At 49.9% G+C, this 24,344-nt stretch overlaps 2 protein-coding genes across 7 annotated transcripts in view; one reads left to right on the top strand and one right to left on the bottom strand.

The window, feature by feature from the left end:
* The window catches only part of NCOA3 (nuclear receptor coactivator 3), a 109,366-nt gene extending 102,000 nt beyond the window's left edge, over window positions 1–7,366 (top strand). For 4 of the 6 annotated variants that reach the window (XM_054573632.1, XM_054573637.1, XM_054573631.1 and 1 more), the window contains 5 exons: window positions 573–677; window positions 1,987–2,224; window positions 3,006–3,180; window positions 3,530–3,671; window positions 3,970–7,366. In XM_054573632.1, coding sequence (XP_054429607.1) covers window positions 573–677; window positions 1,987–2,224; window positions 3,006–3,180; window positions 3,530–3,671; window positions 3,970–3,981 — 672 coding nt within the window. In that variant the 3' untranslated portion in view covers window positions 3,982–7,366. The remainder of the gene's footprint in view (window positions 1–572; window positions 678–1,986; window positions 2,225–3,005; window positions 3,181–3,529; window positions 3,672–3,969) is intronic. The other 2 variants (XM_054573635.1, XM_054573634.1) reach the window with 2 other exon arrangements.
* A 1,588-nt stretch (window positions 7,367–8,954) lies between these two features.
* Window positions 8,955–24,344, bottom strand: part of SULF2 (sulfatase 2) — a 99,030-nt gene continuing 83,640 nt past the window's right edge. The window contains exons 10-21 of the mRNA XM_054573630.1: window positions 23,626–23,752; window positions 22,027–22,222; window positions 15,172–15,400; window positions 14,986–15,082; window positions 14,494–14,588; window positions 13,515–13,574; window positions 12,894–13,063; window positions 12,484–12,626; window positions 11,234–11,357; window positions 10,520–10,553; window positions 10,221–10,274; window positions 8,955–9,275 (exon numbers count right to left, since the gene is read on the bottom strand). Of these exons, the coding sequence (XP_054429605.1) occupies window positions 9,245–9,275; window positions 10,221–10,274; window positions 10,520–10,553; window positions 11,234–11,357; window positions 12,484–12,626; window positions 12,894–13,063; window positions 13,515–13,574; window positions 14,494–14,588; window positions 14,986–15,082; window positions 15,172–15,400; window positions 22,027–22,222; window positions 23,626–23,752 (1,360 nt within the window). The 3' untranslated portion in view covers window positions 8,955–9,244. The remainder of the gene's footprint in view (window positions 9,276–10,220; window positions 10,275–10,519; window positions 10,554–11,233; window positions 11,358–12,483; window positions 12,627–12,893; window positions 13,064–13,514; window positions 13,575–14,493; window positions 14,589–14,985; window positions 15,083–15,171; window positions 15,401–22,026; window positions 22,223–23,625; window positions 23,753–24,344) is intronic.

The raw sequence follows: 24,344 nt of genomic DNA, 5'->3' as shown, positions 1-24,344 counted from the left end.
TGGCAGGCAGACTGAACCATAGAAGTAGGTGAGTGAGCGAGTTAGTTTCGAATCCAGTGATCCAAGATGCTTCTAGTATATGAATAGACCTAAAAGTCAGTTTATGACCCAGGAAAATCTGTGTTAATATGCTCATGGTACCATTTTACATTTTACCATTTCTTCCCAATAAAATTTATCTGGGAAAAAGTAAGAGAAAAGGTAGTTTATTCATTGTTAATCTGACCAAGGTAGAACTATTTCCCTAATGGCCTAAATGATCCCAGAGAACATCTGACTTTATAAATCTTTGAGTTCCTGTTGTAGATATTCTTTAAGCTGCAAAATTGCACTTTTATTTTTTCTTCTGATGCCAAACAATAAAGCTTCATATGCTTGCTAGCCAAGAACTTTTCAGCATGAACCTTTTTGAAGTATGTATAATGTACTGGTTCAGCTTAGATGTGACTTAACCAGGTTAATGGGTTTGGAAATAGCGTTGTGACCTCACAGGGTGGGCTGAGGATTTGGAAGGTGATTTTGGGCTCAGTAACGTGTTCCATTTGCATCCTAACTAACCTGTTTCCCTCCAGTTTTTGAATCAAAGCCGACAAGCACTTGAAATGAAAATGGAAAACCCCACTGCTGGTGCAGCTGCAATGATGAGGCCCATGATGCAGCCCCAGGTGAGCTCCCAGGTAAGAATGACAAGTTTCTGCATGTTCAGTTTCACTGTCCTGTGCCCAGCACAGTCTGGTGTGGCCTGTGGTTGGCTCTTAAGAAATGATTGTTAAATAAATTAATTCCAAGTTTCTTGTGTAAGAAACCATCCCATGGTCCCTCCCCCCGCTTTTTTTTTTCCTCATTCTTCTCTCTTGCTGGTGACTGGGAATAATCAGAAGAGATGTTCTTTTTATTAACACTACCGATTCGTGTTTTATAAATTAATTCCCACTTGTGATCAGTTGCCATGTTGTGAAAACAACTATCACTTTTTAGGAACTTAAGATAATCTATAAACTTTCTGTTCGGAAACCATATGCTCACTGGGTAACATCTGAAATTGTAAGAACTATAAAGAAGAAAATAAATTAAACATAATCTTACTCTAAGTAATAACCTCTGAAATGACCTTTTTCCCATAGTGGGAGGGATGATATTAAAGTTCTCTCTCCCTCCAGTCCAATGCAAAGACGGTATTAAGGTATTTTCTTAATGTGCATGAGGAAGATCATAATATGAAATCCTTTACTGTGGTCCGAAATGTGGTTTATACTTATTGTTATTTAAAAACAGCTGTGAAAAATGCCAGTTTTCACTGTCTAAGGTCCACTTGAAGGTACTGATATCTATATTTTCTTGGTAATCAGACATCCTGTATAAGCTAAAGCTAGGGTGCCCTCCAAAAAGATAATAAAGCTGCCTTTGGAGATCATCTCTCCCAGGTGGTGGAGCACAAACCAGCTTCCTTATTCAGCACTTTGATCATGTCTCCTCCTGAACCTCTATAACAGCTTCTCCTTACCCTCTGCCTCTTCTTTCAGAAGTTTTAAAGAAAATGTAAGTCCTTCTGGGGTGGATTACTGCTCCGCTCTTGTTTCAAATCTCCCTCTCCCCCAATACACTCAATCCTGCCCTTTTTCATCTTGTAGTGTTATTTCATAGTTTCTGAAAAGTTTGTCCTCAAAATATACTTCTAAATATTCTCTCACTTTGAGGAATGTTTTCAAACTATTGAAAGCTTGACAATTGTCTGGTTTTGTCTCTTGACTCCAAATAATTTCTAGGTTCCTGTTCTGCACATCTTCATCCCCTACCCCCTTTTATAGCCAGAAAGCCTTTACCATCTGAGAATTGTACTTTTTTTCCTTTTTTTTTTGGTAATTACAGAGAAAGGCAATGGGTGTTTTTTCTCTCTGCTGCCTCATATATTATGGGGGTTCTGTATGCATGAAAATAGTTGGTTCTTGCTATATGTGTGTAATCGCATTCTTTCTTGGATATTAGCAGGGTTTTCTTAACGCCCAGATGGTGGCCCAGCGCAGCAGGGAACTGCTAAGTCATCACTTCCGACAGCAGAGGGTGGCAGCGATGATGATGCAGCAACAGCAGCAGCAGCAGCAGCAAACCCAGGCCTTCAGCCCACCTCCCAACGTGACTGCGACCCCCAGCATGGATGGGGTTTTGGCAGGGCCTGCCATGCCACAGGCTCCACCCCAGCAGTTTCCGTATCCACCAAACTATGGTAGGTGTGCCGATGGAGATGTCTGCCTCAGAGTATAATATCACTAAAGACAGAATTCACTAGCTCTGTCACATACTGAAAACAAATGAAAATACTATTCACTCCCTCTTATTATTTCAAAAGAAAAATGAAGTAAAAACAAAAATTTCTGCTTCATTGCGCAGGTAATTGTAACTGAGGTAGATGGTCTATCATCGAGTATTTTTTCCCAGGTTTGTTTTTTTTTCCCCCCATCTCTCCACATCTTAATTTGGAAGAAAAGAGTATCAGGTGTTTCCCCTGCAGCATGTCTCCAGAGTCTCTGAATGCTTGGCCAACTCAGTGAGAGTGGTGTTTGTGTGGGCTTTTGAGTTCTTGGTGACTGAGACATTAATTACATTGATGCATATTCCTCTTGGGGGTAGTGCTATCTCCCTGGGAGATTACATTTTAGAATGCACTCCTGCCAGCCAGGACAACAGCTCTTCCGCCTTCTAAAGAGGGACAGAGTGATGTGAGTTGGGTAACATGGAGTCCCTTTTATACAGAAAGCTCATTGAAGTGACTGCCCTTCAAGTGATCTACTCAGTGTGGTTTCTGTAGTAAGTCTCTCCTCTAGTCAGCATCTTGGTGAGAGGTGAGAATAACTGGCAGGCAGCATCCTGCACTTTGTGTCTTAGACTTCTCACCTACCCCTGCCTTTAAAAAAGAACCTAAAATTACTTTAGAAAGCTGATACTCTAAGGAGGTAGCATTTAAGCATTGTAATTTATTTTTTCTTCTCTTTCTTTCTTTTTGAAAGGGATGGGACAACAACCAGATCCAGCCTTTGGTCGAGTATCCAGTCCTCCCAATGCAATGATGTCATCAAGAATGGGACCCGCCCAGAATCCAATGATGCAGCACCCTCAGACTGCACCTGTGTATCAGTCCTCAGAAATGAAGGGTTGGCCATCAGGAAACCTGGCTAGGAGCAGGTGAAGAACAGGGACATTTAAGTCATTCATATTCTATGCCAAAAGCTTAGGAAATCTCTGCATTTTTGAGTTAAGCCTGTTTGGATAGAGAGATCAAAAGGCCTGGGTTCATATTAGAAAATGTTACTTGCCTCATCTATTTTGTGAATTCGTCCTACCGTGCACGTATCCTTGAGAGCACTGAATACAGACAGCTGTGAAAAACAGAGGGCAGGCTGTCAGGGAGTTCCTTCTTTCATGTTGTCCTCTGCTTAAGTATAGCGACCGTTGGCCAAACTGTGATAGTCTCTGTGTGCATGTCCTGTGTTACTAAAATGACCCAGGGAGTAATTTCACATTTCCTTTGCAGCTCCTTTCCCCAGCAGCAGTTTGCCCACCAGGGGAATCCTGCAGCGTACAGTATGGTGCACATGAATGGCAGCAGTGGCCCCATGGGCCAGATGAACATGAACTCCATGCCCATGTCTGGCATGCCCATGGGCCCTGATCAGGTATGGGGATCTGTTCCTCACTTTCTCAGAAAGTTGTTCTTCTCTGGAAGGAATCAAAGCCTCCATTGTAACCTAAAATCCTAGGTAGATTTGTAACTTGGATGTAAAACTTAAAAATATAGTCACTGAAAAAATTTTTGGTTTGAAGGCATTAGACCATTAGATACTTTTGGTAATTTGAGATCTAAGGAATCTGAATCAATCAGCCAGAGCCATGTTGCAAGCCATCAGTATAGATAAATGGATTCTTTTTTCTTGTGCAGAGTGTTTCACTCATGTTTTTCCTCATTCCTAACAGAAATACTGCTGACATCTCTACACCAGGACCTCCAAAGAAGTTAACTGTACAAATGACATTGCACTGGGATTATTGGGAGTAAAGGATCATTGTTCTAGGCCCATCTTTGAAGAAAGGATCAGCTTTGATCTCCATCAAGGGTATTCCAAGTGATGTCATTTGAATAGGACTGGATTTGAAAAGCTGAAGCTCGATACCTACCTTTTCCTTCTCTCCTCCTCCTATGTATCATAGTGTTCAAAACAGATAGTTTTGGCATTCTACCTTTTAGGGATATGATTCCAGAGGTGATAGTGTTAGTGATCACAAGACTCCCCTGTGTCCCTTCTGTCTGCCTGGCTGTCCAGTCTTTCAAATAAATGTAGGTGGGACATTGAACAGAGAACATTGGAGAAATCAGGAGATTAGAACCTCTGGTTTCTCTAGTTGCAATAACGGAGGAAGAGCATACTCCAGCCTTCATTTGTGTTTGTCACTGCCAGGTAGTTCTCTTCCCTAGGCTTGGCATTTCTGAGTTTTCATCCTTTCATGGTAGTGTTGAGTTGCTCCAACCCTATTCTTGGTTGACCTAGGCTTTAGCTAGGCTTTTCATTTGCCCCTGATGTTTTGTCCTACTTCATCTCCAGGAATTCTCCTTGATGTCACATGGCTTTGTAGAAGGGAAAGTGAGATGACAGTATTTAATTGCAGCAGTAGCAATTTTTCATATGCTAACGTGCCGCCGAGTGCACTTTATTTAAAAAGTAGTGGATAAATGCAATATTCTTGAGGTCTTGAGGAATGATGAACCACATTCCTGGTTTTTGTCTAATCTGTTGGATAAGAACTGTGATTTTCTTGTTGTTGAAAGTCCTGGTGTCACCCTTTGCCTATATGGTAGAGCAATAATGCTTTTTGAGAATAAACTGCAGAAAACCCAAGGCCAGGTACTGCGTTCTGAATCAGAATTTTGCAGTGTTTCTGTGAATAGATTTTCTTTCTGTAAATACGACCTTTAAGATATTATATTATGTAAAATATGTATATACCTTTTTTTTGGTAGGTCACAACAACTCATTTTTACAGAGTTTGTGAAGCTAAATATTTAACATGGTTGATTTGAGTAAGCTCAGTGTGGTGAGGTTACAAACAGAAGAGACATCCCCTGGATTTCGTGGCAGGGGGAGGGGACAGCAGTCCAAAGCCCGTCCTTCCCTCTAGCCTTAGATGCCTCGCTCTTTTCAGTCTCTTAACCTAAAAAGCTTTTTACAGAGATCATTTGTTTAGATGTAGACATTTAAATTTTTTAAAAAATTCTTCTGCCAGAACTAAGCACTTTGTTAATTTTGGGGGAAAGAATAGACATGGGGAAATAAACTTAAAAAAAAAGTCAGAATTTAAAAAGATCAAGCAATTTGATTTAAAAAAGAATCTTAGATTTTAAGCAGTCCATAAATTAAACAACAGTAATGCATTAAAAAAAAAATTGAATATGGCATCTTTTCATCTCTTTGAGGATTGATCTAAGGTTTTGGTTACTGGGACCTGAATTCCACATTGAGCTCTCAGGAGTAAAATCCTTAATGTATGGTTTCTGGGGTCTGCTCAGCTGTCTTGCATTCACTAACATGTTTTCACCATCCCCGAGAACAAGAATAGTGTCCTGGTTATTTCTTAAGGACTCAGTCCCAAGAAATCAATTTTGCGTGGTTCAGAGCTGCAGTCTGAGCACCCTTGCCCTCCCTCCCTCTTCTACCCTCACCCCTCTCTGCTGTGGCTACGCCCTTACACTTGTTCTGGTCAGCTGGGGATAGGATAAAAAGATCGTTTGTAATTCCGTGTCTGGTTTGCTTTATTAGGTTCGGTTGAATGAAATTGGGTTTTTGGAGTATCTGTGAATTTCAAATGTCTTTGCTAGCTTTGGTGTCATCTCCCAGCAATAAGTGAGAGCCAGTTAATTTTTATTTCACCCACATTTAGCTAATCTTTCTAGGTGCCTCTGAAGGTAAGATCATTTAATTTCTCTGACCTGCTTATGAATAAGTGAAGCCTGTATTTCCAGAACCACCAGTAGAGTGGATTTGAGACTGACACCCCACCCCCTCCTGCCCCATTAGAAATAAATCTAAGATTGTAAATCCATCAGCTTCCATAACATGGCCTTTACTTTTCAGATAACATATTCTGTCCAGAGACAGAAACACAGCTGAGTAAGAATCTCTGTCTTTTCAGACACAGTTGTGTTGGGTGTGTCTGAACCTTTCTTGTCTTAGTCATGTGTGCGTGGGGAGAAACAGAATGGTGCTCTTACCTTTCCTGACTTTTAAAAATTAATTAACGTTTTATGATTCTTTTCCTTACTCCTGGTTCCAGGTTAACTGGAAGGCAGCACCCCTTTTTATATGGGAAAAAAAGTTTATTATAAGTTTTTATATTTTCTACATGTTCACTTTATTGGTACAAACCGAAAATTTTGATCTTTCTTTTAATAGGTGTAGTCTTTGACATAATTTGTTGTTTTTAACCTTTACTACCCTTTTATCTTTTTTGGATAATTCTTTGTACTGCTGCCTACCTCTCCTCCCCCCTCCCCCCACTTTTTTAAACCTTGGTATCTGTTGGGTGAACAGTGTAAGTAATCTTTTCATCTGCTTTTAGAATGAGATATTTCCAGTATACCTACTTTTTTGCTGAATCCAAAGATAAATATATATATATTTTTTAAAAGATCAAAATGATATAAAGGAGATAGGTTTCTTCCTTTAAAAAAACAAATAGAAATTGTTAATGTTCATATTATGATGCCACTTTTCTAAATTGTGCATCTTGATGGAAAGGTGTAAATATCAATCAACAGGACTGCTTAATCGTATTTACTGTCTAAGGTGAGTTGGGAGTGTCGGGGTGAGGTACTGTAGAACATAATTGGCTTGCTGTCCTGGAAGTTCTTTGATCCAGAGATAGACGCAGCTGGAAAGTAACATAATGCATTGCCAGTTACCTGTATGCCTGTCCAGGTCCCTTTTTCTTTGCAGAAGCCGTGAGTTTTGTTCACAGGTGGGAAATCCATAGGAGTGAAGCCTCTAGGGTAGAGGAGATCCCCCTGCTGTGGGGAGCGGGCGCTGCTGTTCAGCCCAAAGCAAACCATTTACTAATGAGCAGGGTGTTCTTTTTTTCTTTCCTTCTTTCTCTCTCTTCAATGTATGGAATTTTGAAGATGGAAATGTCATTCTGAGAGCAATATTTAAATTCTCAGGAATTGACTTAAACTATTGAGAATGAATTCAATTTCAATCAAGTTTACATTAAATGTTGCATTTAAAAAAAACTAGATCATTCTTTACACTGCAAGGAATCCAAACCACATGGGATAACTTATGAGATGGTTGTGTGGTAAGCTATGACTGTTTTGTTGATCATTTTGGGTGTCATTGTAAATAAAGGTTTCTATTTAAAATTGAAGCCTAAGAGCTTGCTTTATTTATTAAAAAAAAAAATTCCCTATTGGAATAAGGGTGAAAAAAGAAAGGTTAAGGACTCTTATTTCAAATAGCAGCAGCAGCAGTGTCTGTGAGGGCAAGAGAAATGCCCCTCCCCAAGTGCTCTTCACTGTCTGCAGCAACAGAAACAGCGCAGCTGGAGATCGTACTCTGAAAACAGGCTCCAGAAAGAGATCCTGAAAAGCATGGAAGTGTTCTTAACACATTGCGTACCGCTCACGGGTTTTCTTGTGTTTCGCGCGCCATCTGTTACAGACTTTAGATATCAACACACTGTCTTGTCCACATCGAATGAAGCGATCTCATTGGTGGAAACTGTGCAGGTCAGTCTACAAAAAACTATATACTTGTACGAACCCATAAAGCATTGCAGTTACATTGTATTTTGGTCATTCGACCGTGGCGTGTGTCTTAGAGATTTCTATGCGGTGCGCAATGTATTATAAAGGTGAGTGCTTTAGGGGTCATTACATGAGAAATGCGTTGGACTAGTTGATGGCTGAGGTTCCTCCTCTCTCCTATTCTAGCCTTCTGACAGCTACCTTTGCCAGGTTAGACTACCTGGGACACAAAGGAGGCTTAGGGAATTGCTTTGCATTTCATATACTTCAAAAGTAAGATCCTGAAGCTGGTGTAATGTGATGTGAGACTTACCTGTGAGGTCCCTGAAATATGGTAAATTTTAGTCATTAATTTATAATTATTCTCACATAGGTAGGGGTATTTTTTTCTCCCAAGTCATTCCAAGGTGTCACCTTTGAAAAAGGTGTTGACTTGTAGCGTCTTGATAAAAAAAAAAAAAAAAACAACAACTCCAAAAAACCTCCCAAGGACAGCCTTTCACAAAATGTCAAGGGTTACCTCATACCAACTGCTGGTCATTGGCTGCAGTTTTGAACAGTGTTTGACAATATTCAGACTACAAAATTTCTTTACAAATACAATTTCATTAAAACCTGGGACGTACATGAACTTCATTTCTTTTCAGTACTTGAAAAAACATTAGTTCTGGGAGAAAGAACGAAAGACTAGTGGGAGAAATGGTATCTGGTCAGGAGCAGAAATGGCCACAACTGCAAGGGCTTTTCTCTTACATCGGCCACAGAGCATTTATTGACACCACCACTCTTGAAAATGGGGTTTTTAGTCAGATTCCCCTAAAGTTTCCACGCTGGTTACAGGTAAGTAGTCGCATATATACAGTGAAGCCAGTTTCTTCAGAGGCAGCCAGGGTGACAGTGCTAGGTAAGTGTCACTTCTTTTGTGCTATTGACTCCCCGTCAGACTGCGCCATTTCCAGCATCTGCAAAGGTGCCGCTGCCCTGCTGCTTAGGTTCTTTCTTTGTGACAAACTGGAAGGTAAGAGGATTTAAAACAGGGTTGTTCTTCCCCTATGATTTAAAGAAAAATTCCAGTGACTTTCCACCCTTTGGGGAAATTTCCAAAAAGAAAAAAAAAAAAAAAAGGCAGAACAAAAAAACAAAAACCAAAACTCTGTTCTTTTCCTCTTGTGAGCCTCTCGGAGAGGGTCAGTGATGACTTTTTGATATGAAATGTGTTCTGTGCAGCTGGTGAGGTATAATCCACAGCAAAAGCAGGGGCAAAAGTGGACTTCCTGAAGTACGGCTCACTACTCCTGGTGGTTCTCTTCCAGAATTTACCATGTCAACTGAAAGCAGGGGCTGTCTCGCAGGTCTCCTGGCTAACAGCACAGGTCTGCCTGAAGTCATACAGGGGTCTGCACTGTCCGTACCGTCAGCGGATGCCTCTGTTGTGGGAGGGCCGTCTTGTGCTGCTTAACCTTCCCAGCCTTCCCACAGCTGTCCCCTGTGGAATAAAGCAAACTCATCTCAGTGTGATTGTCATGCTTCGTACGGGTTGCTCAGTCAGTCCTATAGCTGAGTAGGCTTTGCTGCAAGGACGTGGCTGCTGAGGGGGAGTATTGGGGGAGTATTTGTAGGTCCCTCAGAATGGGCTTGGCTACCACCTCGTCATCTAGACTGTCAGTTGTTGGCAAAGGTGACATTTAAAGATAGGGGTAGAATAGTAGCCAAGGAGGATGTGAGATGTAAAATTATGTGCCTTAATCCTGGAAGCACCAAAACCAAGCTTAGTTGGCCCATTACTAAGGTCCTGTTAAAGCTGCACATGAAGAAATGAATAGGCCAGAAGTTGCGAATGGGAGCTCACCAAGGGGTTTTATCTGTCTGCATGGTAACAATGTCAAATTAGTTGCCAGTGTTAAAAAATTTCTGACACATATTTGAGTTTTGGGATTTTCCTGATGGATTAGAGGATTCAAATTGCACTGCATTCATGCCATTCTCTTTAGGGGTGGCCTTTCTGCATTGCCACAGTCTCTCAACCCCCTGCCAGCCTCTATTGGCACCGGAGTTTGCAGCATGGATGATCTGGAAACCATTTCATGAGGCCACTCTGCTGCTGTCATGGACCAGGTAACACTTCTGCAGCCACAGCCTTTGAGTTGTGTGGCAGTGACAACATTTAAGTGCTTCTCAGCCTCCAAGGAATGTACCCTGACATCACCAGAGTACTGTGTAGAGAACAACAGTGTATACAGACAAAGTGTTAATCTAAAACATGAAATGTACCAAGTTGTTATTTACAGAAAGACGGACATTACGGCTTCCCCTCGCGTTATGGGACCACATGAGACTTAAACATAGGAATTGGCATGCACACAGAATAGCCTTGGCAAAGCAAAGCAAGCCAGAACCAGGTCTCTATTTGTAAACTGATTCCTCAACTCACAGTGATTTGGAAGAAGGTCTCTTCATTTCTGGCCACTTTCGACGCTGAAACTGCCTAAGTTTTCAAGTGTCAAAAGGAGAATGAGTGTTAACCATCACCAAGAAAGAAAAAGTTACCCCCAAAGAACACTACAAAGAAGGTCTCTTAGGTGACCCCTTTCACTGGTGGGTGATCCAGGCCCTTGGCAGACCAGAGAAAGGGCAGATCTCACCCTAACACGTGCCGTCTTACAGAGGTGAGACTAAAGGTTGGGCCTAGAGAAGGGACCGTTTGGGGGCTTTAAAAACAAAACCAAATACCTGTATTGCTCATAGCTTCCTCCATCTTTAAGTCCTGAATGAGAGAGATGAACACAATGGAAACAGATAATTTAGGATATATATGGCACACGTAATGGCAAACTTTGTAACTGCCCTTTTTTTTTTTTTAAACACCTTAGGCATTTTGTCACCCATGATGTTGATAGTGTTCCCCAGGCTGGTAAGAGTGGACTGAACTAGGAGGCGAGCTTTCCTTAAGGCAGCCCTACAGATCGCCCGTGCTTGAGTGACACCGTACCAGTTTGAGGACCCTGATGCATTCATTCAACACTGATGCTGGTCTTGGTGGGGCAGGCAGATAGGGGTGCTAACACCTATGCTACAGAGGAGAAAGGCGGGGTGGTGGGGAGCTCTTGGCAAGTTTCTGGAAGATAGGGGAGTGTGATCAACAGCGTGGACCGTGGAGTCAGCCGACCTGGCCACCAAAGACAAGCAGGTACACCGCAGAGGGCCGCCCCTGAGGTTATCAGTCACGCCTCCACGGCTCCCAGCACAGCAGCTGGCGCGCACGGAGCCATAGGTGATGACACTGAGGATCATAAAAGCAGCGCTTGGTGGAGGTTAGGAAGGTGATATTTTAGCCACTGGTGAGAATGCATCAGCTCCAGGTGATTCTGTGCTCACTTTTCGGACTAGACATGACCTCCAAAATTCCTTGCTGAGTGTAGGCCCCATGTTGGGGCACCTACTCACCCAGGTCCATGTTTCGTGTCCGGGGGTTACACTGCTTGTAACCCTTGCAACTCCTCAGCTCCATCAGCTGTACATGTAGCTGGTTGAGGACATCCCTGTCCAGTGTATTCACTGCATTCATCAACTGGTTGGAAAAAAGGTGGGTTATCAGTAAGACTGAGTGTAGGGATCCACCATCCTCTGCTACCAACCAGGGGACTGACTGCCGGCAGGTAGGGAGTAGCAGGTGCTATGGGCTGGTAACTTCTGCCAGAGCTAAGAGCTTGGAAGAGTCAAAGCCACTTTTTGCCTCCAGCCCCACTAGACACTCTGAGGGTAAGAAAAAAAAAACCCATTTCTGTACTTAACATTGAATGCTGGAGGCCACTGGTCAGGAGACTGACCACGCTTGGAAAGAAGCCCTTCCAAGTCCTGTGATTTTAAGCAGCCTTCAATCACAGTCCGTCCATTCCCCTTGATTGGAAAGCAGCCATTTGGTGACATGATGGATAGTGTGACCTGGCACCCTGCCTAGCCCGGGAGCTACCAGTGACTGAGTAACCCACGTGCCATGCCACGCCCCTTGGTAATACAGGAATGACCTACCTAAGGAGAAAGACTGGCAGGCCATAGAGTTCCTGGCACTTAATAATCAGATTTCATGTGGAAATTGTCAGCCTTTTCCTGAAACACTGGGAGACTGAGCCAGTCAATGCCAAGGCCACAGTACTGAGACGCTGAAGCTCAGTAGTGGCCATCTGCTGTAGGTGGGACACACTCCACTCCCCACAGACTCTGTGGCTCCTGTCTGTCTCTGTGTTCTGGGCCCCTTTACTCATCACGCATGTGTGCCGATGCCTTAATATATGGAAGCACTTAGGAGAGCACTTGGCACATAGTCAGTGCCGCCTGAGCGTTCGCTGCTGTAGGCACCCGAGGGCACAGGGATCTGTGGCTTGGCCCCAAGGGCCTCTGCAGCCTAGGGTCCTCACGAGGGCCCACACAGCCTGCTGAGACTGACCCCTGCTGGGGAAGAGGCTGTTCAAAGCCTCGGTGGCAGGTGCAGGGAGGCGCTGGCAGCCAAGCGCTGACTGCACGTGGAGTCCCAGAGCCGTCAGAGGCTTCAGGACTCACTTCTGACTTAGGGACTTGCTGGGACTTGGAAAATGTATCGTGTTCTTGGGGGTGGCTGGGGGAGGTGGAAGGCCCTAAGTGGCAGTACCTGTGTACCCTACCCTATGCCCCCCTTCTCCAGGGTGGGTGGTCTGTACCTGGTAGGGGTCTGTGTTGAGATCGAAGTACTCGAGGAAGCCGGTTGCAAATTCGCAGAAGAGGAAGTTGTGGGTCTCGTTGATTGTCCTCATGCACCAGTATGTGTTGTTGTTGGCGCTGGTGCAGGCACAGAAGGGTCCCACTGCCAAGGGAACAGAGAGCACACCCTGAGTGTGCCTGCAGGAAGACAGACACCCGCTCTGCCAACAGGAACTCCTGTCCGGGACAATCCCCCAGTTCTAGTTCCAGTTGGGAGCACTTGCTGACCCCTCTTGTTGTCAGGGAACCTGTTCCTGAAAGACCTGCAGGGTTTGGCAAGGAAGCACTCACAGGCTGAGGGCAAGGAGAGGCCTTGGAGAAGCCCCCCTCCCCCCGCAGCCTGCCCCATGCCTGCCCCGGGCTCGCTCACGTGTCCAGAGAGGCGCCGTCTGCCAGTGCTGGTTATCGTGGGTAAAGCACGTGAGGCCCGGCATGCTGCACGTGTCGTTGTTCTGCAGTCGTTTCAGCAGCTTGCGAAGTTTCTTCTTGCGCTTCTGCTCCCGCAGCAGCCACACCTTGTCCTTCTCCTGCAGCCCCTTCCTATGGCACATAGGGCCACACCTCTCACACATCTCTCGGCTCCCCACCATGGAGTCCACTAGTGATCAGTGACCTTGAACCTCTGCTTTTCCTGCCAGATGGCTGTGGGCGCAGCACTAGAGGGATCCCCAAGGGAAGAACCTTTGCCAAAGTCCCACTGCAGGTCCAAGGCAGCACCGCCGTGGAGAGAATTAGAGGCTGCTGGGACTTCATTCAGCTCACACCCGGTTTCTTGGGCCGTGTGTTCTGCCCTGCGGGGTGAGGTTGCAGTAACCCCCTGCAGTCACAGGGGGGCGCCTGGAGACCCGCTCAGTGGTGATCAAGGGAGTCAGACCTCTGCTAGGACTGCCTCAGACTTCCCAGGGAAAGGCCAGGACTTCTTTTCCTGGTTTGTTTTACATAAGGAAGGGCAGCCTTTACATCTCTCCCCTGGACCTTAGGCCATCCTTACCTGAAAGGATGCAGACTGGAGCCTTTGTGCTTGAGTCGGCCTTTGTGCTGGGTGTAGTAACTGTAACAGACCCAAAACCCCAGCTTTCAGAAGCTGCTTGTAGGGGAGCTCTCCTGGGTGGGTACAGAGTGCAGTTCCCTGGGACTCCATTCCCTCTTTCTGAAGCAATTCCAGGGACAGTATTACCTTAGGGTGGCAGCTCCCTGCCTGCCTACTTCCCTCCTGCAAGCGGGAGCTGGGGGCCCCTCCCTGAAGGCTGGGCCAGACTGAGAAGGTTGGGGTAGGTGGGAGCTAACGGGCTGGAAGCTGGGCCTGGCTTTGTGTGGCTTCAGCCTCTGCATCACCAGATGGTTGTCCCCAGACCCCCTCCACCTCATGCTTGGTCAGTGGCAGCCCTGGGGGGACCGATGCTTGCAAGCCCTTTCTGGGAAGGTAGCAGAGATGTTACAGTTGGGCTTTGGTACGGTCACCACGTGTAGTTACTTCAATGTAAATAAAACTATAAATTCAGTTCGTCGGTTTCCCTGCCACCTTTTAACTGCTTAAGAGCCACATGGGGTTGGTGGCCACCCTGTTGGACAGCAGATACAGCCCTTTCACGGCAGCTCTGTCAGACGATGCTGCTCTCAAACTCGGGCCCCAGGGCCAGGGCTTCCCCGAGCCGGTAGCCTGGCCTCGGCCACAGGGGCTGCTCCTGAGGGGGCGGCCAGCAGGGGCCTCCTGGGAGCCGCCCCCCATGTCACCGGCCTGCCTCCGGCAACAGTGCGTGAACCCGGCATCCGGCCGGCCGCCTGGGGGTGGTGGCATGTGCCCAGGGGCTGACAGTGGGGACGGGAATGACGGATTTTTTTTTTTAACCCCAAGGGAGCGGACAGAGATATAAAAATAATGGAAAGGGATCACAGAGGGACTGCTATGTCCCCAGGAGAAGCCCCGCAGGACTGCTAGGGGCCTTCCTGGGATCCCTTTGCCGCCTCACCTGATTTTGTGACAATCACATTCTTCTGGCCGCTTTTTCTTCAGGTGACCTCGGACTTCCCTCAGGTTCTTAATTTTATTCTGCAGGGTTTCAATCTGAGGGGCAAGAGGGGAGGAGGCCGTGAAGCCCTGGGCTGGGGCAGAGGGCGCGGTCTGGCGGTGCCCTCCACTGCCCACGTCTGTGGGAGCTGAGGGGGTTCCTTGGCTCCACCCGAAGTAACCAGACTCCAGCAAAAGAACTGCGAGTCACTTTCCTGCTGTCCTGTCCTGCCGGGAACCAGCTGCACCCACTGCGGACTTAAGTCGGGTGTGACACGACCACACTGGCTTCCGCGCCTGGCTGTGGGGAACTACAAACGCCAGGACAGGCACGCCGGTCCTGGGTGTGGACACCTCGCTCCCCTGCGCCTGGCCTCACTTCACTCCCAGTGCGGCGGTGGCCCAGCCAAGTGCGTGGTGGCGAGAAACTGCTCCCTGCCCAGGCTCCCGTCACCTCATGGTCGATGTGCAGCTTGTGGTCCTTCCAGGCCTGCAGGGACTTGTACAGGTCCAGGTCACACTGGACCGTGTCGTTCTCGAGGATGTAGCACCTGCTCGAGAGAAGGGGTTGTGTGTGGCCCTGAGGGGCTGTGGGAGCCCCTCCCCCACCTTTACCCCCACCCTCTCCCTGGACTCTCACCGATGTGTGACTTTAATGGGGTTGGGGGCTGAAGAGTCTGGAAGGCCTCCAGTGCCACTGAAGTCCCCACCATCCTTGTCTTCTTGGTCCCGAGGGGCCCCTGGCCAGTACCGCTTGGTGAGGTTGCGGGGCTGGGATGCCTCATCCAGACTTATGTGGTGCACCTCGCCGTCCACCTCGATGGCCACCGAGCGGATGGAGCGGTTGCGGGCGTAGCTGGCCTTGTACTCTGTGGGCGTCCGAGGGGTGGCTCAGTCAGGCGGGCGCGGAAGGCCTGCGGGGCTCCCTGGGCAGCAGACCCTCGACCGGAGCAGGGCAGCGCTGCCGACCAAGGGGCTCCATGCGGCTGCGACGCGCGGGCTCCCGCACCCTACCACACGGGGAGCAGGCCCTGGACCCCAGCGGGAAGGACCTCAGTGTGATTTAACTGGGGGAACCAAAGTCCCAGAGCTAGGAAGGAATCAGCTTTGATCTCAAGAGCGAGCTACAACTGGGTAAACCAACTGGTCCATCCACACAATGGAATATTCGGCCGTAAAGGAATGAAACAACACGTGCTGCAATGCGGATGGATGTCAACAACGCTGTGCTGTGTGAAAGACACCAGAGGTCTCCTATGGTATGAGTCTGTCTGAAATATCCAAAATAGGTAACGACACTGAAACCGAAAGCAAATTAGTGGTTGCCACAGGTGGGGGAGGGGGTCATGGGGTTTCCTTTTGGGGCAGTAGAAATGTTTATAGAACTAGAGGCGGCGGTCGCACTACAATGTGACTGTATTAAGTGCTGCTGCTGAATTGTATAAAGTTGTAAAAATGGTAAATTTTATTTTCTGGGAACTCTACTTCCATTTAAAAAAAGAAAAGAGTGAAGTGGCTATAAGGGCTTTAAGGAGATTGAATCAGTAATCAGAAACCTCCCAACAAACCAAAGTCCAGGACCAGACTGCTTCACTGGTGAGTTCTACCAAACATTCAAAAAGCAGAAGAGGGAACATTTCCAGACGTGTTTTATGAGGCCAGCATTACTCTGGTGCCAAGAGGAAAGGAAAAGAAAAGAAAGTTACGGCCAATATTCCTGATGAACAAAGAATGCTAGAATCATCAGCAAAATATTAGCAAACTGAATTCAACAATGCATTAAAAGAATCGTGCACCGTGACCAAGTGGCATTTCGTCCAGGGATGCAAGGGCAGTTTAAAACCAGCAAACCAACGTGACACACACCACGTTAACAAAATGAACAATAAAAATCGTAGGATCTCAAAAGATACAGAAAACACATTTGACTAAGTCCAATATCCATTTATGATAAAAATGACCTGATAAGGGGTTACTATCCAAAAAATGCGTAAAGATTTATACAAGTCAACAGCAAAAACACAATCCGATTAAAAAATGGGCAGAGGACCTGAGCAGACATTTTTCCAAAGATGACGCTCAAGACGGCCAACAGGGACTTGAGAACGTGCTCAGCATCACCGATCGTCAGGGACAGGCAGACCCGAACCCCACCTCACGCTTGTTAGAATGGCTGTTATCAAACAGACAAAGAAGCATTGGTGAGGCCTGGAGGGAAGGCGAACGGGTGCGGCCACTATGGAAGACGGGGTGGCAGTTCCTCAAAAAATTAAGAGTAGAACTCCCGTCTGGTCCAGCAATCCCACTTCTCAATGTTTCCCCAAAGGGAACGAAAACACGAACTTGAAAGGGTATATGCGCCCCCATGTTCCCTGCAGCATCCTTTACAATGGCCAAGATACAGAAGCTGCCTAGGCGTGTCCGCGGGCAGATAAACAGATAAAGGAGAGGTGGTACTACATATACACAATGGGACATCATTCAGCCATAAAAAGGAGATCCTGCCATCTACAACAGGACAGACCTGGAGGGCGCTCTACTCCGTGCAGTCGCAGTCGGTCAGGCAGAGAAAGACACTCTGTATGACCTCGCTTGGAGCTGAAATTAAAAACAAACAAACAAAAACCCCACCACAACAGCCAACACCAAAAAACCCCGAGGTTATAGATATAGGGAACAGACTGGAAGACCGCCAGGGGTGAGGGTGGAGAAAAGGGAAATGGGGGAACTGGGTGAAGGGGGTCACAAGGTACCAACTGCCAGTGATAAAGTCTCAGGGAGGTACATTATGGTGGCTGTAATGAACACTATTACAAATTTGTGTATGGTGACAGATGCTAACTAGCCTTGCCGTGGTGATCACTTTGCAATATATACAAATACTGAATCATTATATTGTGTACCTGAAACAAATCTAATATTATCTGTCCATTATACCACAATACAACAAAACAAAAAAACCCACCCTATTTTAATTGGGTAGGGGAGTGTGGATAAAAAGCCAGGCAGCTCCTCCTCCTGCATAGAAGAGGGAGAAGCTTGGGGAGGCTTCTCAGCGTCTCTGGACCTGTTGCCCCAGCCGTGAGCTGGATGCCGCTCTGGGCGCGCACTTTTTCTAAACTCAAAATCAGCCATTGAAAACTGAGGGCCTGTCGGCCAAAGTTGGAGCTGAGGTTTCCTGCATCTTTTATCTATTAAAAGACAATTTAGATCAGACTGCTAACATTAAGAGAAAGGCGGGGCGGGCGGTCACGTAGGCGTGCACGTTTCCAGCTTCTGAAGAGACAGGCGTGCCTGCCCACCTGGGCCCGCAGGCCTGCGCAGGGGCGGCCCGCAGACACGGACACGCCCCACCCCCTGCAGACACGGCGCAGTGTTCCCCGCCCTGCCCCCCGGCCCTGGCCACTCCTCTGTTTGAAAACTGTGTCCTTCACTCAGGTCCAGCTCTGGCATGCATCGAGTCCTTTACCCTCCGCTGCCCTCAACGTCCACCTTCTAAAGAGAAGGGCCTGGAGCCAGTCCCAGCCCAGGTTTCTGTTTGGCTCCACATGACCGCCAGGAGATGCCTATGGCTCGAGGACCGGCTGGAGGCTAAAGATGGTGGCACCCAGGGAGGAAGGGACTCCCGCTCCCGTGTGGCCCAGGCCCAGGCCCAGGGCTCCAGGACCTGGTCTTGCTGCCCCTTCTCTTGGAACAGCCGTTGGCACCTTTCATTGCTCAGGCTCATTGGATTGAAGGAGCCAGGTCCAGGAGAGGCACCGCCTCTTCGGCAAAGCCTCGGGCCTTTCTGGCCCTGGGCGGCCTTCTCCTTGGCCTTTTCCCCTCTGCGTTTGGTCTCTGTGAAGCCACAGGGCTTGGCCCAGGTGCACACAATACTGAGCTGATCCCCAAGGGAACAGGTCACCTGCCCATGAGGCCACAAACTAGACCAACCCGGGTTCTCTCCTTTGTCTTTCCTGCTCAGGAGCCGGTGGCCTTGCATCTTCCCACCCTCCACCTCCAGCCGCAAACCCAGGGCTCCCCAACTATCTGGCTTTCTGCCTGATGCTATACATGAGCTGCTCACACTCAAGTCTGGGGCTGTTTTCTTGCCACAGAGACAGAACCAAGCCGTGGGGACAGAGACCGCGTAGCCTGCAAAGCCTCAAATATTTACTCTCTGGCTCTTCCCAGAAGAGGCTGGCGGACACCTGTGTAAGCTGCTCCTTGGCCGGGGGCTGTGCCACTTGCTCTCCAGGTCACCCTAGCTGTCTTTGCTTCCAGGGTCCCTGAGGTGTCCTCCCTCCCCCATGTCCTGGGAAGGGGGCTTCTTAGCCCAGCGGCCAGGAGCTCAGGCTCCAGAATCTGATGGCCCCGGGCCCAGATCCTAAGCCACAGAGCAGCCATTGCAGACCGTGAGCCGGGCCTCAAACGGCACCTGTGCTGGCACTGAGCAGCTGGCCTGTGCTTAGGGACTCTGCGGCCAGGAGGTCCTTGCCCAAGGCCACCTGGGCCTACTTAGCGCCAGGCCGGGAAGCCCTGGGCAGCCTGGCCTGCACTCGGGGGCTGGGAGCCGCGGTGCCATTGTGCCTCCCCACCCCCTCCTCCCCCCAGCGTGGAGCTCTCGCTTTCTGGCTGGTCACCAGGCCCGTTCCTTCTCCACACTTGGCTCTTGGTTAAATGACAACCGACCTCTCGCTCTAGAGCTGCCACCCTCTCCCCCTGGTCACGCCCCCGTTTTTTTTCCCTCCACGCATTTTCCACCGAGGGAAGTGACCTTCCAGTCCTGTTCACTAGACTACGCTTCATCTCACCCACGAGGTCCACTCAGTGTCCCTCTCATTGGACCCTGTCCCCTCGGCATCCGGCACACAGCAGGGCTCACAGATTGTTAGGAGAGTAAGTGAATAAACACCGGCCCCTGGACCCATCCCGAGTCCCCAGCGTCTGCCCCAGTCTGGGGCCCGGGCTGCTCTAGGCCAGGGCTTCTCACCCCCGACACCGGTGATGATGTGGGGCTGGACGGAGCTTTGCTGGGGGAGGTGGACCTGCGCCTTGCAGGAGGATCTCTAGCAGCACCCCCAGCGTCTGTGCACCAGGTGCCACTCCGGAGCATCCCTGAACAATTCCACCAGCCAGGAGCGTCTGCACACTAATAAGATCACCTCCAGTTTAGGGTCCCTGCTGCAGGCTGGCCGCTCAGAAAGGGAGGACAGAAAGCGTCTCGTTGGCAGGCATTTGCAGAGGGAGAATGCTGGGCCAGGAGACAGGGCTGACATCCCCAAATTGGCTATGGGACCCATTCTATCCTGTCCTAAAAGTGACCGTCAGCCTTGCTCCTAGGTGGTGGTGAGTGCACAGCGCTTTGATGTCACGCCGTCCTCAGATGAGGGCTTGGGCTGAGCTGAGTCTCAGCTATCGAGGTACCCTTTCCTTTCCTTTCCTCTATGCATTAACAGGAAAAGTGAAGGCTTAATCAAGTCGCAAGTTCTCGTATTATTTAAAGATTATCCTCTGTGCCATGTGTTGAAGCAAGGAGATGTTAGCTGTGTAATTGGTCTAGAAACCAATCATTTTACTCGCTAAAAAAAGATTAGCTTAATAGGTAACCACTCGGCTTGTGAAGAAACACAATGGGGGCCGTCCACTGGGAAGCGTTGTTTGAGGCGGAGGCCGGTCACTGGGGACAGACCCATCCGCTCTGTACGGAAGGCGCTCACTGCCCAGGTGGCGCGGACCAGAGGGGTGAAATCCACAGGCGGAAGGCAGAACGGTGGGGGGTGGGGGCTGGGGGAAGGAGGATGGGGAGTTGGTGTTTAAGGGGGCCAAGCTACAGTTTTGCAAGATGGAAGAGCTCTGGAGACAGCTGGTGGGGACCATCATACAACGATGTGGATGCACCGAAGGCAACTGAGCTCTGCACTTAAAGATGGTTAAGATGCTAAATATTACGTTACGTCTATTTTGCCACAGTTTAAAAAAAACAGACCTAAAAATCTCTGACTGGGCTTTGGCTGTCCTTGGGTTGGGAGCCAGAACAATGGCAGCATGGGAAACCGCCCAGTTTGGAGGGGACACTTCTGGCCAGCTGACCAGCTCACACCGAGACCAAGTCCTGGTACCCAGAGGTCATCCTCCCCTGGGTCGCTTAGCTCGCAATGGGGCTGTGACTAGCCCAGGGTGACACTGAGTCTTCCAGGCACGTCTGGAGGACGTCTGCCCTCCGCTCTCCGCCCGTTGGCGTCCTCACGGCCTGCCCTCCTTCAGACCTCGCTGGGGTGAGGTGTGAGAGCTCAGGCGGCTCCTTCAGCTGGGCTGGGTGCCTTTCTCCACCCCAAAACGTCATCTGCTGTTGTTACTTGCACTAACTGCATTTTCTGAAGTCCCGGTGAACACTGAATTAGCGAACAGCGGACCACTGCTTCTGGGGGAAATGTGGGGTTAGGCTCCTGTGAGTCTCTGGTCCCACAGCCTTATTTCATGGGGGTTTCTGTTTACTGGCACCTTATTTAATACACGGTGTTGATTCATTAATGGGGGACTCACGGCCAACAGCCCTGCCGCTCACGCCTGCACGAGCTTCTCTAACCCACGCATTTTCTCCACAAGGCACGACCCAGGCTCCCTGCACTTGGGAACAGGACACGGTACTTCAGTAGGGCGCGGGGGGCCGTTTCAGACGGTGACATCACCAGAGAAGGTGCAAAAACATGAAAAGCATGACACCAAACAGACGTGAAGAGGACACCTGGGCAGAGTGCGAAGCTGACACAAGGGAGAGCGTGTCTCCTTGTCCAGCGTCCGCTGCAGACCGAGCACGCGGGCGACTCAGAATGTTTGGCCCCTCTGCACCTGCCCGTGAATGACCGGGAAAGCATCGCAAGCGGCGACTCGGGGTGCTACAAATAAATTTTAGGGCATCTGTGTACTTGTAAACATGGACTCCGCGAATAAGGAGGATCGACCCTGTCAGCCACCCCTCCCCCTTGGGTCTCCCTTCAGGTCACTTCCAGAGCCCAAACCCCGCCCCCCCCGCGACGCAGCTGCCTAGTCCCCACCCTGTGGCTCCTTGCAGAGCTCGTGGCCAGTCTCCTGCGGGCCTTCCCATTGCTGCCGCTGCTCCTGCCGCGTCCAGCCCACTGACATGCAGCTCCGGGGGCAGGGGACGGGGAGGGTCACTTGAAAACACTAATCTGATCTCAGCTCCTCTGCTCTAACCCTCTGGTGGCTTCGCCTCTCGCAGGAAGAACCCCACAATGTCACATGTTGGGCCCCTGGGTGATGCTCCCCTGCCCCCACTGCGATCCTCAAAGCCCTCAGCCACCCCATTACCTCCCCTTTCATCCCTGCCCTTCCCCACGGGGCCGGGATGGTCATCAGGGGCTCCGCGTTGTCCCCCGCTCCCTGGCCCTTGTAAGTAAGTGCCTGTGGGATTATTTGCATGAATGAATGGGGCCACCTGGGCACAACTCCTCCCTCCCGTCCTGCCCCAAACGGCCCAGGTTGCCACACTCACTCTTCTTGAAGAGCTTCTTCCGGCGCCCGGCCAGGCCGAGCGGGTCGTCCCCGCCGCCGTCGCAGGTGCAGGCCTCGCCGCCCTGCCCATAGTACTTGGGCACCAGGTTGGACAGGGCTCTGCCGCTGGGCCGCGCCGGGCCCTTGCACTTGTGCAGCTTCAGCGTCCCCGTGGCGTCCTCCACACACTGCCACTTCTGCAAGACATGGCGAGGGCCTCAGGCTCCGAGGCGCGGCCTGTCAGCCGCCCACATCCCCTGCCCCCGTCCGCCCCCAGACTTCCCTCTCCTGCCCTTGTGGGGACGCGGGCTCATAAGAGCTACGTTCCTGGAACTACGTGCTCAGGGACGGATGGGCACACGTTGACTGCGAGAGAAGCACAGCAGCGGCACCAAGGGGGACACCGCGGGCCCCTGTGGCCGAGTGTGAGCCCCCATCACTGCGGTGGACAGAATGGCTCACAGGCAGAGCATGAGCGGGGCGGGCAACGGCACTTGGGGGTGGCTCGGCCACCAGGGCCAGGACTCCATTCCCCCGGGGGACGCACAGCCTGCACGGGGACCCCGGAGGCCCTAGAGCTGCAGGTCCAAGGGCCCTGGACAGATGCCTCCCCGGCTGGCCTGTGCCCAGACCCCACCTCCGGCGCCCTGTCCGGTTGGGTAAGCAGTGAGCCCTGGTAACCTGCTCTGAATACACAGACACCGCCCCTGCCCCGCCCCGCCCCACCCCGACTGCTGACCCTTAACCTGGGGCACGGGATTTGGCAACAGTCCCGGGGTACAGAGGCCCCCGGCCTCATTGGCTCTTCCTTGTAGCTCGGAACTGAAATCAGAACCACGTGTGGGCTTTCAGCACGAACCCGGGGCCGCACTGCCCCCAGAGCGCTGGTGTGGTCTGTGGGGGGCATTCGAGGCGGCCGTCCCGGTGCCCAGAGCAGTGCCCGCAACAGAGGAGCGCGGTGAAGGCGGCTGCAATGAGGCGGCGTAACCCACAGCTCCCCTGCCTCCTGCTTGGGTCCCTCTTCACAAGGCCGTGCCCCTGACCCCCTCCGGAGCCCAGCTCAGCCTTCCAGGCCTCAGAAAAGCCTGGTTCAGACTCTCCCCAACATCAGTCGGTTTTTGCTATCTCTAAATGACGGTTCGGATTACAATTTCCTTAATGTTTGTTTTGCAACCAACTCACTTTTTTAAAACCTAAATTTATCAAAAGGCAATGTTCTCTTACACCTATAAATGGAAAATCGGCCACGAAGAGGAACCTTCCGAAGGGCCTACAGTGGAAACACAGTTACTGAACTTTGTAAGTGCTGGGCAGAGGCCTGCTGTGTCTCCATGAAAGAGGGGTCTGGGGCTAAGGACACGCTCGTCCCCACGGGAGACTTTTCCTCTAACGTGACCAGGATCGACAGGCAGCTGATAAGTCACTTTCCGAGTGTCACCAGTGTCACCTTGCCTCACCCTGGGTGTCATACGTCAGCAAAACACCGCGCCATGGGGGCTCCGGCCTTGCTGGCTCCGCGGGCCCAGTGGGTCGATGAGTGGCCCAGGCCACTGTTCGGAGGGCCCGTGCCCAGCGCTGGGCTGCAGCCGCGCCCCCTCACCTGTCCCAGCTGCTCACACGCGGTCTGGTACTCTGCCCGCTGGCACAGGTCTTTCACGCGCTGGTACTTGGGCAGGAAGTTCTCCTGGGCGTCTGCTTTGTCACTGTCCCTCTTGTGGAGCAGTTTGCTGTGGGGGAGAGAGCGGGACACAGGGCTGGCCTGCTGGCTTCAGAGGGCGGGTGGCCTGCCTGTGGGGTGGCCCCCTCTCAGCCTGGGCGTGAACCCGCCACGGAGCATGCATGTCCAGCCTGGCTGTGTCCTGACCGTTCAGAGACAAGAAACGGGGATCTTAGAAGAAACCTCCCAAAGTGCCTGAGTTGGCAATAAATTATAAAGCATTTAAGGCATTGTGCAGGCAGCAGCAAACACGTGGCCTTCAGATGCAAATTCTGTGTCAACCACAGGAACAAGGAACAGGCTTCCGTGTCTAGGGACCGTGGACCCCAGTTCCTAGTCACTGTTGGAAGGTGTGAGAATAACAACATTCTCCCTCTTTCCCCGATAGTGAGATCTTTATTTTTTTCTTTCTTTTTATCCTCACCCAAGGACACTTGTTCATGGCTTTTAGAGAGAGAGGAAGGGAGAGAGAAACTACGATTGGTTGCGTCCCGTATACGTCTGGACAGAGGATCGAACTCACAACCTAGGTATGTGCTCTGACTGGGAATCGAAGCTGTTGGCAACCTTTTGGTTATGGGACAACACTCTAACCAACTGAG

The sequence above is a fragment of the Pteronotus mesoamericanus genome, unplaced genomic scaffold, assembly GCF_021234165.1.
Source record: "Pteronotus mesoamericanus isolate MK-2021 breed Mesoamerican mustached bat unplaced genomic scaffold, CSHL_Meso_final contig_25, whole genome shotgun sequence".
In the NCBI taxonomy this organism is placed as follows: Eukaryota; Metazoa; Chordata; class Mammalia; order Chiroptera; family Mormoopidae; genus Pteronotus; species Pteronotus mesoamericanus.
The sequence above is the reverse complement of the archived record's forward strand: the minus strand, read 5'-3'. Positions and strand labels throughout refer to the sequence as shown.